This window comes from Thermothelomyces thermophilus, chromosome 1, assembly GCF_000226095.1.
Source record: "Thermothelomyces thermophilus ATCC 42464 chromosome 1, complete sequence".
Lineage (NCBI taxonomy): Eukaryota > Fungi > Ascomycota > Sordariomycetes > Sordariales > Chaetomiaceae > Thermothelomyces > Thermothelomyces thermophilus.
In genome coordinates this window covers 9,221,917-9,236,012 of record NC_016472.1, presented here as the reverse complement: position 1 = coordinate 9,236,012, position 14,096 = coordinate 9,221,917, and the positions used below count along the sequence as shown (strand labels likewise).

Below are 14,096 nucleotides of genomic sequence, written 5' to 3'. Positions count from 1 at the left end.
CGGGCGGGTTTTCGGTCATGGAAACTGATGGCAGCTGTCCGCCGTCTTGGCGTGAAAGTGCGCGAGCCGACAAGGGTCCTGGTTGGTGTGCCCCAGCCACAGCCTATGAAAGGTTCCGCCACAGCGTAGGGCCCAGCCTCGGTAAGGATGCAGGTACGGAGGAATCCGTTTTATGTAACTAACTCCCTCCCGTCAGGACTGCGTGCGCAATAAGGTAGGTATAACTAGTAGTATGTAAGTAGTGTACACATGTGACAGTAGTATGTATAATACACTACTGACCACACTAGCCTCTGGTAGGCCCACAGCAACCTTTTCGTCCCTCATCTACTAGTACTCCGTACACTAGTCCGTACACGGATTACACTGATATAGAAGGTTGTGCCCCGCCCCCGCACCAGGTATCTTAGAACTGCAGTGGTAAGGTATTCTGCCTCTCCAATACTTGTACCTGACTTGAGGATATGCCCGAGGTTTGTTTGCGATGCCTGCTTAGCACCTCAAATTGTTGTATGTTTGCCCAAGTCGCATTACGGCCGGCATCCTCGTCGCATATGGCACTTCTTCCTCGCAAAGGAGCTACGTCACCAGACCCAGCTTGAGTTTTAAAGGCGTTTTGTATCGAGGGTCCCAAGGGTCGAGAATTGCCCATCTCCACACCCGCTTCCCCGTTGTTAACCCTTTCCATCCCAAAACTGACGCTTGGCGGCGGCGCTGTTCACTGTTGGGCTGTACTCCGTACCGAGCCTCGTCACAACGAACAAAAGGCAAATCGCCCTCGTGCATCCCGGTTCTCCCAACACGCTGTTTGCGGCTCGTCTTCCGCCATTCTTCGCATATAAGTCAACAGCGTCGTTTTTTTTTTTTTTTTCACATGGCTTCCCAACCCAGCAAGGACGAGGTCACTTCCAACCTCGCCAAGCTCTCCCTCAAAACAACTGAGCTAGAGACAACACCACCACCATCAAAGTCACGAACCAAGCCCAGAAAGAAAGACAGCCCAGTAGCAGACAGCTGGGAAGACGAGGTAGACGATGACGACGACGACGCGGCACTAGACACAGAGCAGTCTACGCCGGTGGCAACTAGCGGTCACGCGGGTACCTCCGCGCCACCGCCAACGCCCATGTCGCCCGTCGCCAGCGCCAGCAAGCAAAGGCCGTTTTCCCCATCCGCCCTCTCTGGTCCGGGGTTCAGCATCCCACCGTTTGACGGCGCCGGCGACTTCTCCCCGCCTTCGTCGGCATCACCGGGCAGCGGGCCATCTCGACGGCCCGAAAAGACGGACGCGGTGGCCCGCCGAATGATTGCTAATGCCCTGGGTATGCGGGCACCTAAGTTGACAGAGGAGCAGCGGGCATATGACCGAGCGGTGCGCGAGAAGGAAAAGAAGAGGAGGGAGGAGGAGAAGGAGAAACAGAGGCTGAGAGAGGAAGAGATTGCCAAGGCGAGACAGGCCATATGGGATGATTGAGGTTTGTCATTGCATACGTCATGCTCGATATGAGGAGAGCACGACGATGTTCAAAGAGATGAAGGTGGTTGCGAGTCTGCTATGCGTATGCGGCCAGTTGGTTGGCCATACATTGGCAGGACTGACTTTTTTTGGATGCTTTCATGTGATATACTTTCTAGGAAGCTGCAGACCCTCGAGGCAAAGAGGCCTTGGGCACTGCTAGGTTGTCCCCAGCCGCAGAACCAGCTACCATAATTGCAATGGTGGCACTGCATAAGAACGTCCTCCTCCGTTCTGGCGTGTCCTGTATTTGCACTTGAGGTAGGTGTAACTGTAATCGTCAGTTGCCAACCGCGCGTTATCAACTTCCCCGACTCACCTGCGCGCTCGAGGCGACATCCTCTTCCAATGCAGTGGTCGCGCGCATTGGTGCCGAAGTCAATTCGGCCATTACATTATTATTATTATTATTATTTCATCCGGCCCCCTGATTACTTCCCCCAGGCGACAGATATCTCCCTTTCCACGTCAACACCAACTCCTTCCCCCTGGCGCCACCATGCCTCATTCCCACCCCGAACCCCTCTAACCCCTCCTCTTGGGCCATCTGATTCCAGAGAAACTGTCCAACCACCCCCTCCCGCGAGCATGCCACATACCCCATCGGCCACCGACTCCTCGCCAGGGCCTCCCGTATCCCTCTGGTGGCGGGCCGCTCCGTCACCAGCAGGCCCAGCACGCCGCGGCGGTCCGCAGCAGCGCGCCAGCCGGCCGGGGCGCCGACGAACGCGCCCTCCAGCTCCCGCACGAGGTGCGGCCCGGGCCGCTGCACGGCCTTGCACTGCGCGAGCACCCTCAGCTGCTGCTGCCGCTGCTGCTGCTGTTGTTGTTGTTCGGCTGAAAAGGGGGGCAAGGACCAGGTGCCGAGCAGGTCGATGCCGCAGTCGGAAGCGCCGCCGACGCGGCGCAGGGACAGGCCGAAGCGGGCGAGGGCGCCGGCGACGGTGTACTCAAAGTGGGTGCCGACGTAGACGGTGGAGGAGGGGTCTAGGTTGGTGCGCGCGGCGTGGGCAAGGAAGCTGGGGAGGTCGGTGTGGTGGGGGGAAGGGGCGGAGGGGTAGATTAGAGGTGGTGAAGGTGGTCGTTGCTGTTGTTCTTGTTGTACGGATTGCTGTGGCTCGGCTGCAGAGCTGGAATCGGGATGCAAGCGGGGAAGATGGGCGGAAGAGAAGGCGCGGAAGAGGATCGACGGCGGGGATTGAAGGGATCCAACTGGGCGCAAAAGCGAGGCCCGCATTCTGATGGTGTCCAGATTTGCCGCCTCTGTCAAAGAGCTAAGCAACGGAAGGCGGTTGTGCTGCAGTGATCTCGATATCGGCTTATCGGAGGCTCCAGCCAAGCTTAGATTGCCTGCCGAGACCTAGTTAACTGCACTGCAGCTCCGCATTGGTTGGCCAATTACTGAGGGCAATTGGCAGAGCTTGCCTCTGTACCTTAGTACTTGTCGTCCCGCAGTGGGGTCCACGGACGGCACCCCACAATTCTCGGTCTGGGCCTGTGTGATTGTGATTGTTCTCTTGCGCAACAACAAGGTCTACAAAACAACAACCAACAAACATCGCGAGTCTTCTCGCGCCTACCTTCAAGATGTCCGACATCCTCACGCAGTTGCAGGAGTCCATGGACTTGGTACGTCCCGCTTTCTCTCCCAGCTCGACCGCTACCTTCCTCTGACCCGACGACCTGACCTGCCGCCGCCTCCAGCTCTGCACCATGTTCATCGCAGGCCTCTACTACGTCGAGCGGCACCACGACCTCGAGCAATTCGGGCCCAACGATAAGATCCCGGACCTCAAAGCCGACCAGGTCAAGGAAGGTGCGTGCGTTATCCACGTCGCCAAACTTCGAAGCTCCTCTCGGCATCCCCCCGAGCACTGACCAGGATACTTTTCCCGTCGCCGAACAGTGGACACCCTCGACCCGCAGACGTTCAAGGACGGCCAAGCCGAGATTGCTCGCGACATCATCGTGCAGGCGCAGCGTATCGAGTACCTGGTATCCGAGCTGCCCGGGTTGCAGAACAGCGAGCGCGACCAGTTGAAGATTATAAGCGGGCTAGAAGAGGAAATTGCCGGACTGGAGGCTCAGAGACTGGAGGCAATCAGGGAGAGGGACGAGGTGTTTGGGCAGCTGGATGCGTTGGTGCGGAGTCTGCAGCGGCCTTGAGGCTGCATTTCTATGATTTTCGCGATATGGGAGGGGAGGGGGGGGAGAAAATGGACAGGCTGGCTGGGCTGTTGGTTTGTTTGGGCATGGCGTTGACATGGTCAGGTTGGGGCATATACAAGGTTCGGATGTGCTTGAATGGGAGTTTGGCGCCGGGCCCAGGGGGTTGGGATAGATGGTCGGGATGGAGTTCAGGAGTACTGTACATCTCTCAATGGTCCAGTAACGCTGGATCAGTACCTTGCGAAAAGGCACCGGGTCTATCCAAGAGTGTTCTAAGTCTCTCTATCGGCGGTTGAGCGCTCTAATTCACCCGACCCCCCTTCAGCTACCTTCCGAGGCGCTTCCCTTGAAACACTGCGGGAAGACTGTGCGTAGGTCGTCCAGATGCCTGATCTGGAATTTGCAGGCTGGAGTCTTTGGTGGTTTGACACCGTCCTCGACGAGGTGGGCGACGGTCCACCCGAGTTCCTGCGCCTTTTTGCAATTTTGGTACGAATCATCTGTTTTTTTGTTTGGCTGTCAACGATCGGGATCTACGATAGATTTGCTCAGTCCTCAGGAACCGGGGCTACTTACCGACAAAGAAGCAGTCTTCATATCTCTCCACCCCGGCCTCACGCATCGCCTTCTGGTACATGGCGGGCTGGGGCTTGCAGGTGAAGGGCACGGAGCTGTAGTCGCAGTATGTGACCCCCTCGAAGAACTCCTCGACTTCGAGTAAGCGAACAACTCGCTTGGCGTGGTTGATGTAGGCATTGGTGAAGAGCCACAGCTTGACCTTGCTCTGGTCAATGTCGCCAAGCAGCTTCTTGAGCTCTGGCCGGGGTTTGATGACGTCGTCCAGCGGGAGGGCGTCGTCGACCTTGGCGTTGTAGTCTAGGGGGTCGATCTGATGGTGCCGTACCAGGCCCTCAATGGCGAGACCGTAGTTCTGGTAGTATTCCTTGTGTAACCGCACTGCATCCTCCCAGGGCAGTGAGAGGTGCGTGGCAAAGTATTTGTCGATGAGATCGGCCATTAGGTCGTGTACCTTGGTGCCTGGTCTATATCAGCATGCTATTCCCGGATCCAGTGTTGGCACTGTCCCATGAATATCGTGGTAACTCACTCCTCGGATAGAGACAATTGTCAATGTCGCTGCTTCATGTTAGAATCTTCCCCCCCCTCCCCCGGTCGACTGTTCCTCGTCCTTTCTCACACTCACAAAAAGAAGACTTTGCGGGGGGAAACCCCGTTGGTAGCGCAACCCATATTCCCAACAATGGCGTGTCTAAGGCTCGGCATGCAAGAAGCGACTCCTTGATTTCGACCCGATATCTCCCGCTTGCTAAGATAAAGTGACTGACTCTTCGACTGCGCCAACTGGGACCAGACGCTTAGTCCATGGAGGTTCTGTGTTGTCGTGATGCGTGTCTGAAACAGAGGTGTCTGAAGGCGTAGGCGGCACAGCAACTTCATTTAGCACTCCCGAGGTGCTCCTGATATAGTTATATGAGTGCCTAAGTTGTGTTGTCCGTCATGCACATCACAGCCCTCCGCCGTCCATGCCCGAGTCCCTCTGACTCTTGAGCATAGTACTTCACCTTAACTGGCGTAAACTGACTCAGACCGGCCAGTGGAGGCAGAGACCCACCAACGTACGGATTACTCCGGAGTGCTACCTGATCTAGGTAGGTAAAATAGGTAGGGCACCCACCTTGATATGCACATACAGTGCGTACTCAAGTACGGATTAGACCCAAGCAGGTGCCAACTTGGCTCGTGCACTTACAGTCTTGGCGTTAACGATGTGCGGTCAACTCTTGCTTCGATCCACTTGAACTTTGCTCTTTTTCTCCCAATTTCCGAGCATAGGTCCCATCATCTGTCGACTTGCACGGGAACAAGGCTGCATTCGCCATTGATCCCCCCACCCAGCTTCGGTTTTTGTATATGCTACTCTGCAGCCGTCGATAATTTTCGACCGCCACTGTATTCTGATGGTCTGCTGACGCGCTGGGTCATCGGTTCGAGCGCGCGCTGTTGCACGCGAGGAGCACGTCGTGATGGCTGGCGCATCTGCGGTCGAAGCGGTGGCGGGAAGCGGAGGGTCGGGGCCAGATGCATCGGAAAATGCATCCTTGATGGCGTCGCTCAGCCCCGATGAGCTTCGTGAAATACGGGAGTACGCAAAGCTGTTGCGATTTCGCGACGAGGTCATTGCCGGCTCGCATCCTCGCATCAAACCACCCCATCTCTCGGGGAAAGCCGCCCAGGGCCAGAAACCGCCTTCCGCTCCCGCAGGGACGACTGCTTCGCAGCCAGCTGCTGCCAAAAGAGCCGTGGTCAGCGACCGTTCAGTGATTGACAGTTCCCAGTCCCGGCAAACAAACAAGCAGCAAGCGCAGCTCGCCGTGGCGTCTGACGTCCCTGGTCTTGGGACGCTGTCGGGCACTTCCAGCAATGCGCAGGCAGCTGCTTCGGGGAAGCCCGAGATCAATCCTGTGCTCTTGCAGAAGTCTGACGACTTGATCAAGGCCGAGATCCAGCTGCAGAGACAGCGGGTGGAACGCAGCCTCAAGGAAGAACTCGAGCAGCGCCGTGGAGCTAACAAGGCGTCTGAGCAGCTGGCTGAGCTTGACGTGGCTGACATTCTGGCGAAGGCCATGTCAATGGCCCTCGCGAGTCCGCATCCGCAGTCTACTGATGAAACAGCTGCTAACGTATCAGCGTCCAACGATTCTGCTGATGATGACACTTTCTACTCTAGCCGGCATGACACTCCGGAATCCAATATGGTGTCGCGACTTCCCAACGAGTCCGAAGACGAAGAGATGCGAGAGGGTTCGCCCTACGAGCCCGAACTCGATTTCGAGCCCGTCGTTCCGCAAGCCCAGCCTGCTACGACGTCCGCACCGGTCGGTCCCAGTGCTGCTCCTTCCCAAGCCCAACAGCCATCAAAGCCGCCCATGCCCGTCCCAGCAGCTTCAACAGTTGGAGAAACGTTACCTGGTTTGTCGGTGGGCACCGGGACCTCTTCCACGAGGGTGTCCGCGCCACAGGCGCCGGATGCTACCAATGCGGGACAGGGCAACAACTCAGGAGGGCGCTTAGAAGAGTCGGGCAAGGCTGAAAGCTCGCAGTTGAGCCGTTCGTATGACCTGTCTCGGGTGAACGAGCAATCGCTCGGCCAAGCTGCGATTCGTGAGCCACCCCTGGTTCGTGGCCATGATCTTTCCCCTCTCGCACCCCAGCCTACCCACGTTTTGCCGCCAGCAGTTGCCAGGGAGCCGCAACTGAGCGCCCCTGAGCCTAACCATGGGCCTCAAGCTGCCCCTGCGCAGGTTGCTGCCTTGAGGAAACAGCCCTCCAACGGCTCGAGCCCAGAGAGCTCGCCGCATAGTAGCAAAGCTGCCGAGAAGAAGAAGAACAAGAAGAAAAAGAGAAAGGCCGACAGGCTTGCTGCTGACACTGCGGCTGCCTCTCCGTACATCAAGCCAGAGCCACGTTCTCCTTCTCCATTAACGCCTCAGTTGTCTCGCCCAAGCAAGCGCCAGAGGTATTCGCAGCAACAGCCGGTAGAGATACGCGATGATGAGCCTAGGTATGAACAACCGATGCCAGTCGAGGAAGGCTACCAGGAGCGCTACCAGCCCAGGGTTGTCAGGCAGGAACGAGTCGTGGGTTACGAGAGAGCTGATGGGTATCGCGCTCTCCGCGACGAAGAGCCCATTCTCGTTACCTCACCTAGGTACGAGAGGGTCTACTACGATGATTACAGAGCCCCGCCGCCGCCGCCCTCCCATGGTTACCCGGCCGGCCCGGAGCCGGCTCAGTATGTCTCTAGGGAAGTACGTACCGTACGGCCTCCCGCTCGCGTTGCCGAGGGCCCATATGAAGACGGGACGACTTACTACCGCGATGTTCGTGCTGCGTCGAGGACGAGCGTTCGTGTCCCAGCATACCCTGAGCGTTCACAGTCGCCCGCTGGCTATGAGCGGCCTCCCGCAGCGATGCCACCTCCCAGGCCGGCTCCGCGTCGCATCTATGTCGACGCGTTTGGTCGTGAGTACCTGGAGCCGGTCCGCTCAGCTACCGTCATTCGAGAAGAGGTGGCAGATTCCAGAGGTTCTTATGAGCGACCACTGCCTCCCCGCGCCGTCTCCCGCCGGCCCGAACCGCTTGACGATGAAGCCGTGTTCTACTACCCGACTTCACCGACGTATGCAGTTCCCAGGCGTGTGATTACGCAGCCAGAGTACTCCTACCGCGAGACCGCCGGCCCGAGCAACGCCGTGGCCCTACCGCCAGCAGATTATCCGCCGGCCCGTCAGGAGCCTCCAAGGGAGTACATGGCCCGCTCTGCGAGCGTTCGGCCCCCTGTGGATCCTGTGCGCTACGATGCGCCCACCGCTTATGAGCGGGTACCGCCTCCTGTCGATCGCCAGGCTCCCGCGAGAGAGTTCTACCGTGCCGGTAGCGCTCGCCCAGCAGCAGGACCATCAGCAGCGGAAGGTCATCCATACCCCCGCTACGAAGCATCTTCGTCCTATGAGGTGCCGCCGCCCGGGCGTGACTACCCACCTCCCCCCGTGCGCTCAGCTAGCGTGCGCCCTCCCCCTCCTGGTGATCCGGCGGCTGGCCGATACGAACCGCCAATGGACTACACTGCGTCATCGAGTGGGAGGAGGTTAGAGTATGCTCACCCGGCGGGTTATAGCCAGTACCAGCACGATGGGAGGAGAGAAACAATGCCGCCGCCGCCGCCAGCGAGGGCGTATAGCGTTGCACCTGGGGATGCTCCTGGGCAAGCGATGAGAAGAGAGTATCATCCTGGGGCACAGCACCCTGTGGAGAGATACTACGGGCCTCCGGGACGGGGAAGAGAGGATGAGGAGGTGGTGTTTGTGGAGAGAGGCCCGCCGGTAGTAACGGAGGGTTACCGGTAGTCCCTGCAGATGGGAGAAAGCAAGGGCGGGTGCGGAGGAAAAGTCAGGATTGGTGAGTTTGAGGCGACATGTCCTCGATCTATACCACCTTTCTGAAAGGCCTAGGCAGTCGTCCTGTGAGACCTGGAGGTTGAGGTTGTCGGGAGGACGTCGCACATTGTATCGTAATGATGGATGCGATCATGCCGCGAAGATGGATGGGAGTCTGGGACCTGCAGCTCACTCCGGCTGCTTCGATGGCTTACCACGACGTTGTGTCATGTCACATGGCAAGCCTGGTCAGGCCTGCGCATATAAATAACAAGTACATCGTGTTTTGTCGGTTACTCCATCCACACTGCAGATAGCAGAAGTTCGTGGTTGACGCGTTCTTTCGGTCCCAAAAACACCTCTTCCCAATAAAACACTGTTGTAAAGCTTTTACGGCCCACTGGCTATGCTTGAGGTGTCTCTCCAATCTTCCCGTCATGGTTGCCTACAATTTGACCGAGTACCTCTTCAGGTCCCACGATTCACTTCAGAAGAAACCGCCTGTGTTGCTGTACCAAGAAATGGCGCAATCAATGGGGCAATCAGCATGGTTCAATGGACCCCCAGTTGTTCGACTCATACACTAATGAACTCCATAAAATTGCTTCCCCAATGTCCTCCGTAATCAAGGACAGCTTGCAAGTCTGATGATAATGCGCATCTCCCTCCTATGTATTCTCGTTCCATGTGACGTAAGCAAGAACCGGGATTACAACCCCGTTGACTGCGGGACACAATTGACCCTCCAAGAATCTCAACCTATCTGGTTAGAACGAGGAACAAGGGGAAGGTCCGAATTCGGTTGTTTTGTTTGCTTAAAACAGCCGCCGTAAAGTGCGTTTGTCTGCCGTCGCCGTAAGAAACAAAAAGAACGCAACTTTCATTGCCCGCGGGACACCTGCCGCTTTAGAACCGGTTATCCAGAGAGTCGTAGTGTACTTAATGGGATATAGCCACTACTGGCGAATGTGTTGCGAAGCAGTCCCAGGCTGTGCCCGGCGTACATACCTAGTGTAACTATCCGTACTATAATCCGTACACTAGCGTAGTGTGGGTCGAGAGCTGATCGGGTGTCGTTGGACCCCGTTCCCAACGGATCGCCCCCACGCCGACCAGGTGGGTCTGGTACGGGCCGGTGTGGAGTTCTCGGCTTGGGTTTTCGAGAACAGCAGGTGTTTCATGTGTGTGTGTACGGAGTACTGTATGTACAATATGTGTGTGTCTAGGTAGGCAACCCGCGTCTAACATGATGTCAACGAACCTGGGATGATGATGATGATGAAAAATGACTTTAACTAATAGTGTAGTGTATGCAGGATGATCTCACTACGTAGCACAGTGGGCACACAGCTTCTTGTCGCCGTTGAGCTGGGTGGAACACTGTCCAAACATAGGTCATGAGGTGGTGTATAGTATGTACATACATTACTGTATGTATATACCCGCAATAACTAGAGCCTTGCTTCATCAATCACCCCCTGCGAGGCTGAAGCAACACCGACCTTAAAATGAGGATATATACTCTGTACAATGTAGGACGTTTACTCCGTACAACTGTTAATCCAGAATCAGTGTTCCGTGCGCTCGGGACGGCCGGGAGATGCGGTGGCTTGTAAACCATGGCATCGCCACACGGCAAGCAGCGAGCCAGGCGCAGGAACACCCGCCCAGCCGGCCAGGGGGGCCACCTCGCAAAACGGGAGGAACACGGTAAGCGCCATCTCCATACTCGACCTCTCTCTGTACACTAGTAATCTCATATCAGAGTGCAAACGGTACAGACAACTTGCATGTGATCCCGAAAAAAAATATCCAGAATGTGGAGAACCCCTGCAGTCTCAGAATTGTCACCATTCACCATCCCCATCGCAGACGAAGATGGAACGGAGCTCCCGTCACTTGCTCCTTTTCCCAGAAGCTTGGGGATGCGACTAGGTGGGGTTTTCTCGGCCCACTGCAAGCTGCTGCTCGTGGCTCTGATAAACTGAACCAATCAAAATTGCCATAGCCTTAACAGGGTTTCCCAGATAGGACAGCGCCTCCCCAACAGTTTACTCAACAATTCCGGCCGGGACAACGGCTGAAAGCCAAATCCGCCTCCTTTCGCGCTGGGAAACGCAGTTTTTGATACCATGGCGTGTTGCACATGCTTCGCTCGGCCGAGGCCGAACGACTCTCCTGACAGTGAGCCGAGAAACCGTTCGCTCCGGCCTGCCGAACTGTTTCTCATTGGTGAGAGTGTTTCAAGAGATCCCAACGGGTGATGTGGCAGCCTGGAACGGTTTGATTCTGGTTGAAAAGTCAAATGTCACTCATTGTCCAATTGAAGTGCCCATCATTGTTGAACCCTTATTAATAAGTTCGCCTTCCACGCAATCACGCAAGCGGCCTGTGTTCCCCGTAACACCAGGACCTTCCTTCCCTCTCACCCAGGGATCCCCACTCCGACTCTTACCTTTCTTTGATTTTCTCCTTTACGTATAAACCTCGCCTGGCCACTCCCTCCTCTTGTTCACCTCACACTCCCCTCCAAAGCGTCGTCGATCGAGCGTAGCAACCGAGTCGACAGTTGTTCATCGTGTCGACACCAACACAACCTCCACCTCGACCGTACGACGTCGTGTTAAACGGCTTCCCCATATCCCCTCGCCATGGCGTCGTCCTCGTCTGAGGTGCCGGTGCCCCAGGCCGAGAGCTTTCCGGACGGCAGGACCGACTACATTCCCCTGCGGAAGAAGAACTACGATGCCCGCAAACCTCGTGAGTCACCTCCGTCACGCGCAGACCGGTTGACTGTATACTAACCGGCGCCTGCTGCAGACATCACCGAGCAGCCGATAACGTGGTCCAACTGGTACAAACACGTCAACTGGTTGAACACTTATTTCATCATCATCGTCCCCTTGATCGGTCTGATTTCCGCGTACTGGATCGAGCTGCAATTCAAGACGGCGGTGTTCGCTGTGGCCTATTACTTCTTCGCCGGTCTGGGAATCAGTAGGTTCACTCTCGGAATGTTTCGACCGGGAGGGGTCTGAACCGACTAACACGTACTTCCAGCCGCCGGTTACCATCGTCTGTGGGCTCACTCGAGCTACAAGGCGACCCTTCCTCTCAAGATTTTCCTCGCGGCTGGTGGTGCCGCAGCGGTCGAGGGCAGCGCTCGCTGGTGGTCTAGCCTCCACCGCTCGCATCACCGCTACACCGACACGGACAAGGATCCCTACTCGGTCCGCAAGGGCCTGCTCTACAGCCATATTGGATGGATGGTTATGAAGCAGAACCCTCGCCGTATCGGCCGCACCGATATCACCGACCTGAACGAGGACCCGGTTGTCGTGTGGCAGCATCGCAACTACCTCAAGTGCGTCGTGACTATGGCCCTGATCGTGCCTACGCTTGTCTGCGGCCTTGGCTGGGGTGATTACTTGGGTGGCTTCGTCTATGGCGGTATCCTGCGAATGTGAGTTTCACAGCTCCTCCCCCTGGCCCAGTCAATCCGAAAAGCAGCTAGTGCTGACCACTACCAGCTTCTTCATTCAGCAGGCCACCTTCTGCGTCAATAGCTTGGCCCACTGGCTCGGCGAGCAGCCTTTTGACGACCGCAACTCACCGAGAGACCATGTGATCACGGCTCTCGTTACCCTTGGCGAGGGCTACCACAAGTATGTTTCCACCCTGACTCTCCATGCGTGTTTGAAGATTATCATACTGACTTGACGGATTTTCAGCTTCCACCACGAGTTCCCCAGCGATTTCCGTAACGCTATTGAGTGGTGGCAGTACGACCCCACCAAGTGGTTTATCTGGACCATGAAGCTTCTCGGCCTCGCCTACAACCTCAAGACCTTCCCCCAGAACGAGATTGAGAAGGGCCGTGTGCAGCAGCTGCAGAAGAAGCTCGATCAGAAGCGCGCCACCCTCGACTGGGGTAAACCCCTTGAGAGTCTCCCCGTCATCAGCTGGGACGAGTTCGTGGAGCAGTCGAAGAACGGCAAGGCGTGGATCGCTGTCGCTGGTGTCATTCACGACGTCGGGAAGTTCATTGCTGATCACCCCGGTGGCAAGGCTTTGATCTCGTCAGCCATCGGCAAGGATGCCACCGCCGTCTTCAACGGCGGTGTCTACAACCACTCCAACGCCGCCCACAACTTGCTGTCCACCATGAGAGTCGGTGTATTGAGGGGCGGCTGCGAGGTCGAGATTTGGAAGCGCGCTCAGTCGGAGAACAAGGATGTGAACCCGGTTACCGATTCCTCCGGTCAGCGCATTGTTCGCGCCGGCGACCAGGTCACCCGCGTCAATCGCCCTATTCCCACGGCAGACACTGCTTAAGCGGCTCATCTTGTGTGACTCGAGAGCAACGACGGTGTCACTTTCCTGACTTGTTATATCCGTCAGTTGCTGAGGTACCGGCTAGCGTTGCCTGGTCTCTCGGGTTCATATCGTTGTGGCAGCACATGTTGTCATCAGTAATGAAGAAACAAAAGCAGAGTATTCTTATGCTTTGTGTCTTTTTGGGCGTTATGTGTCAATGGGTAAAGGTTGGGGGTTTCTCTCATTCATGGCGCGGTGTGGGCATCGGACTGGCATGGTTTCAGTAGCATTATTATTACCTCAACAAGACTTAACAGAGACTCGGCTACAAAAACAAACAAAAAATACGCTTGTCACTCCCTCAAATGGCGGTTCCTCGACGTCTTGGCCATTAGGTGGCGCCTCTGTGCTCTGCTCTTTTAGTGGTTGTGGTTCCGAGCATATTAATTATCTCCAGATAGCCGTGGCGGTGTGTGCATAAACGAAGCCATCCTCGTCGGTCACCAGTTTCTCGAATGGGTACGCTTCCCGGACGCGGGGTGCTGCCACTGGCTTGCCAGGTTCTTAACTAATGCAGGGGCAATTCGCAATGTTCTTGCTTGATAGTGTTTTGATGGTTGGGACATCCATTCATTCAGTTCTTTTATTTTCTGTTCCTCGTTTGCCGGGTATACTGCCCTTCCACTTTAACAATCTCGAAACTCGTCTACATGTGCAAAGCTCCTTCATAACTTCATAACTTCAAGATGGATGTTGGTGGTCCGGATTGCAAAAGCATGTCAAGACAAGCGTGAGAACTCTGAGGCAGCAAAGGTAGCATACCCAACCCCCAAGGAAAGAAGGAAGGGACGAGAGGAGAAGAGGTTGGAAGGGAGGGAGGGGGTTTGTTAGGAGACGGTGAGCTGTTTTTTTCTTTCCCCCGTTGATCGGTCGGCTCGGTTGCTTGGTGGGTTGAGCTAATAGCGAAAGCATCATCATGGTCCCATGTGGTATAAACTAGCTAAGCTGATCAAGGGATGAATACAACCTCTAAAAGGGATTCCGGGAACCGTCCCGTTCGTTTTCGCCGTCTTCCCGCAGGGTTGTGCACAGTAATGTTGTTTCCCGGAGGCGCCGAGTGGAGAGTGCCCGGGTTG

The 14,096-nt window shown here is 56.2% G+C and overlaps 6 protein-coding genes across 6 annotated transcripts; 4 read left to right on the top strand and 2 right to left on the bottom strand.

Annotated features, from left to right (window-relative positions):
- Nucleotides 1-781: 781 nt before the first annotated feature.
- MYCTH_2299175 (uncharacterized protein) lies at nucleotides 782-1,669 on the top strand (the record flags this gene model as incomplete). The annotated part of the gene is made up of 1 exon (XM_003660595.1): nucleotides 782-1,669. A coding segment is annotated over exon 1 (596 nt), but the record flags the coding sequence as incomplete, so codon positions are not given.
- MYCTH_2299174 (uncharacterized protein) lies at nucleotides 1,670-2,920 on the bottom strand. The gene has a single exon (XM_003660594.1). The coding sequence runs from the start codon at nucleotides 2,751-2,753 to the stop codon at nucleotides 1,932-1,934; it is 822 nt and encodes a 273-aa protein (XP_003660642.1). The 5' UTR covers nucleotides 2,754-2,920; the 3' UTR covers nucleotides 1,670-1,931.
- A 121-nt stretch (nucleotides 2,921-3,041) lies between these two features.
- On the top strand, nucleotides 3,042-3,820 carry MYCTH_2299172 (uncharacterized protein). Its single transcript, XM_003660593.1, has 3 exons — nucleotides 3,042-3,145; nucleotides 3,221-3,332; nucleotides 3,423-3,820. Exons 1-3 carry the CDS (start codon nucleotides 3,104-3,106, stop codon nucleotides 3,680-3,682), a joined length of 414 nt encoding a protein of 137 aa, XP_003660641.1. The 5' UTR covers nucleotides 3,042-3,103; the 3' UTR covers nucleotides 3,683-3,820.
- A 186-nt stretch (nucleotides 3,821-4,006) lies between these two features.
- On the bottom strand, nucleotides 4,007-4,936 carry MYCTH_2050929 (uncharacterized protein; the record flags this gene model as incomplete). The annotated part of the gene is made up of 4 exons (XM_003660592.1): nucleotides 4,007-4,185; nucleotides 4,262-4,723; nucleotides 4,794-4,822; nucleotides 4,890-4,936. 4 exons carry the CDS (start codon nucleotides 4,934-4,936, stop codon nucleotides 4,007-4,009), a joined length of 717 nt encoding a protein of 238 aa, XP_003660640.1.
- Nucleotides 4,937-5,500: 564 nt separating this feature from the next.
- MYCTH_2299167 (uncharacterized protein) lies at nucleotides 5,501-8,697 on the top strand. Its single transcript, XM_003660591.1, has one exon. The coding sequence runs from the start codon at nucleotides 5,731-5,733 to the stop codon at nucleotides 8,611-8,613; it is 2,883 nt and encodes a 960-aa protein (XP_003660639.1). The 5' UTR covers nucleotides 5,501-5,730; the 3' UTR covers nucleotides 8,614-8,697.
- Nucleotides 8,698-11,002: 2,305 nt separating this feature from the next.
- Nucleotides 11,003-13,323, top strand: MYCTH_109620 (delta-9 acyl-CoA desaturase). The gene is made up of 5 exons (XM_003660590.1): nucleotides 11,003-11,403; nucleotides 11,464-11,640; nucleotides 11,704-12,106; nucleotides 12,174-12,308; nucleotides 12,375-13,323. The coding sequence occupies exons 1-5, from the start codon at nucleotides 11,295-11,297 to the stop codon at nucleotides 12,976-12,978; spliced, it is 1,428 nt and encodes a 475-aa protein (XP_003660638.1). The 5' UTR covers nucleotides 11,003-11,294; the 3' UTR covers nucleotides 12,979-13,323.
- Nucleotides 13,324-14,096: the final 773 nt, after the last annotated feature.

Bases quoted from the DNA above. Each gene is read 5' to 3' on its own strand.
- MYCTH_2299174 (XM_003660594.1), bottom strand. From the start codon at position 2,753: ATGCGGGCCTCGCTTTTGCGCCCAGTTGGATCCCTTCAATCCCCGCCG.
- MYCTH_2299172 (XM_003660593.1), top strand. From the start codon at position 3,104: ATGTCCGACATCCTCACGCAGTTGCAGGAGTCCATGGACTTG. The intron at 3,146-3,220 runs GTACGTCCCGCT...CGCCGCCTCCAG, and splicing joins TGCAGGAGTCCATGGACTTG to CTCTGCACCATGTTCATCGC. The intron at 3,333-3,422 runs GTGCGTGCGTTA...GTCGCCGAACAG, and splicing joins AGCCGACCAGGTCAAGGAAG to TGGACACCCTCGACCCGCAG.
- MYCTH_2299167 (XM_003660591.1), top strand. From the start codon at position 5,731: ATGGCTGGCGCATCTGCGGTCGAAGCGGTGGCGGGAAGCGGAGGGTCG.
- MYCTH_109620 (XM_003660590.1), top strand. From the start codon at position 11,295: ATGGCGTCGTCCTCGTCTGAGGTGCCGGTGCCCCAGGCCGAGAGCTTT. The intron at 12,107-12,173 runs GTGAGTTTCACA...GACCACTACCAG, and splicing joins TATGGCGGTATCCTGCGAAT to CTTCTTCATTCAGCAGGCCA. The intron at 12,309-12,374 runs GTATGTTTCCAC...ACGGATTTTCAG, and splicing joins CTTGGCGAGGGCTACCACAA to CTTCCACCACGAGTTCCCCA.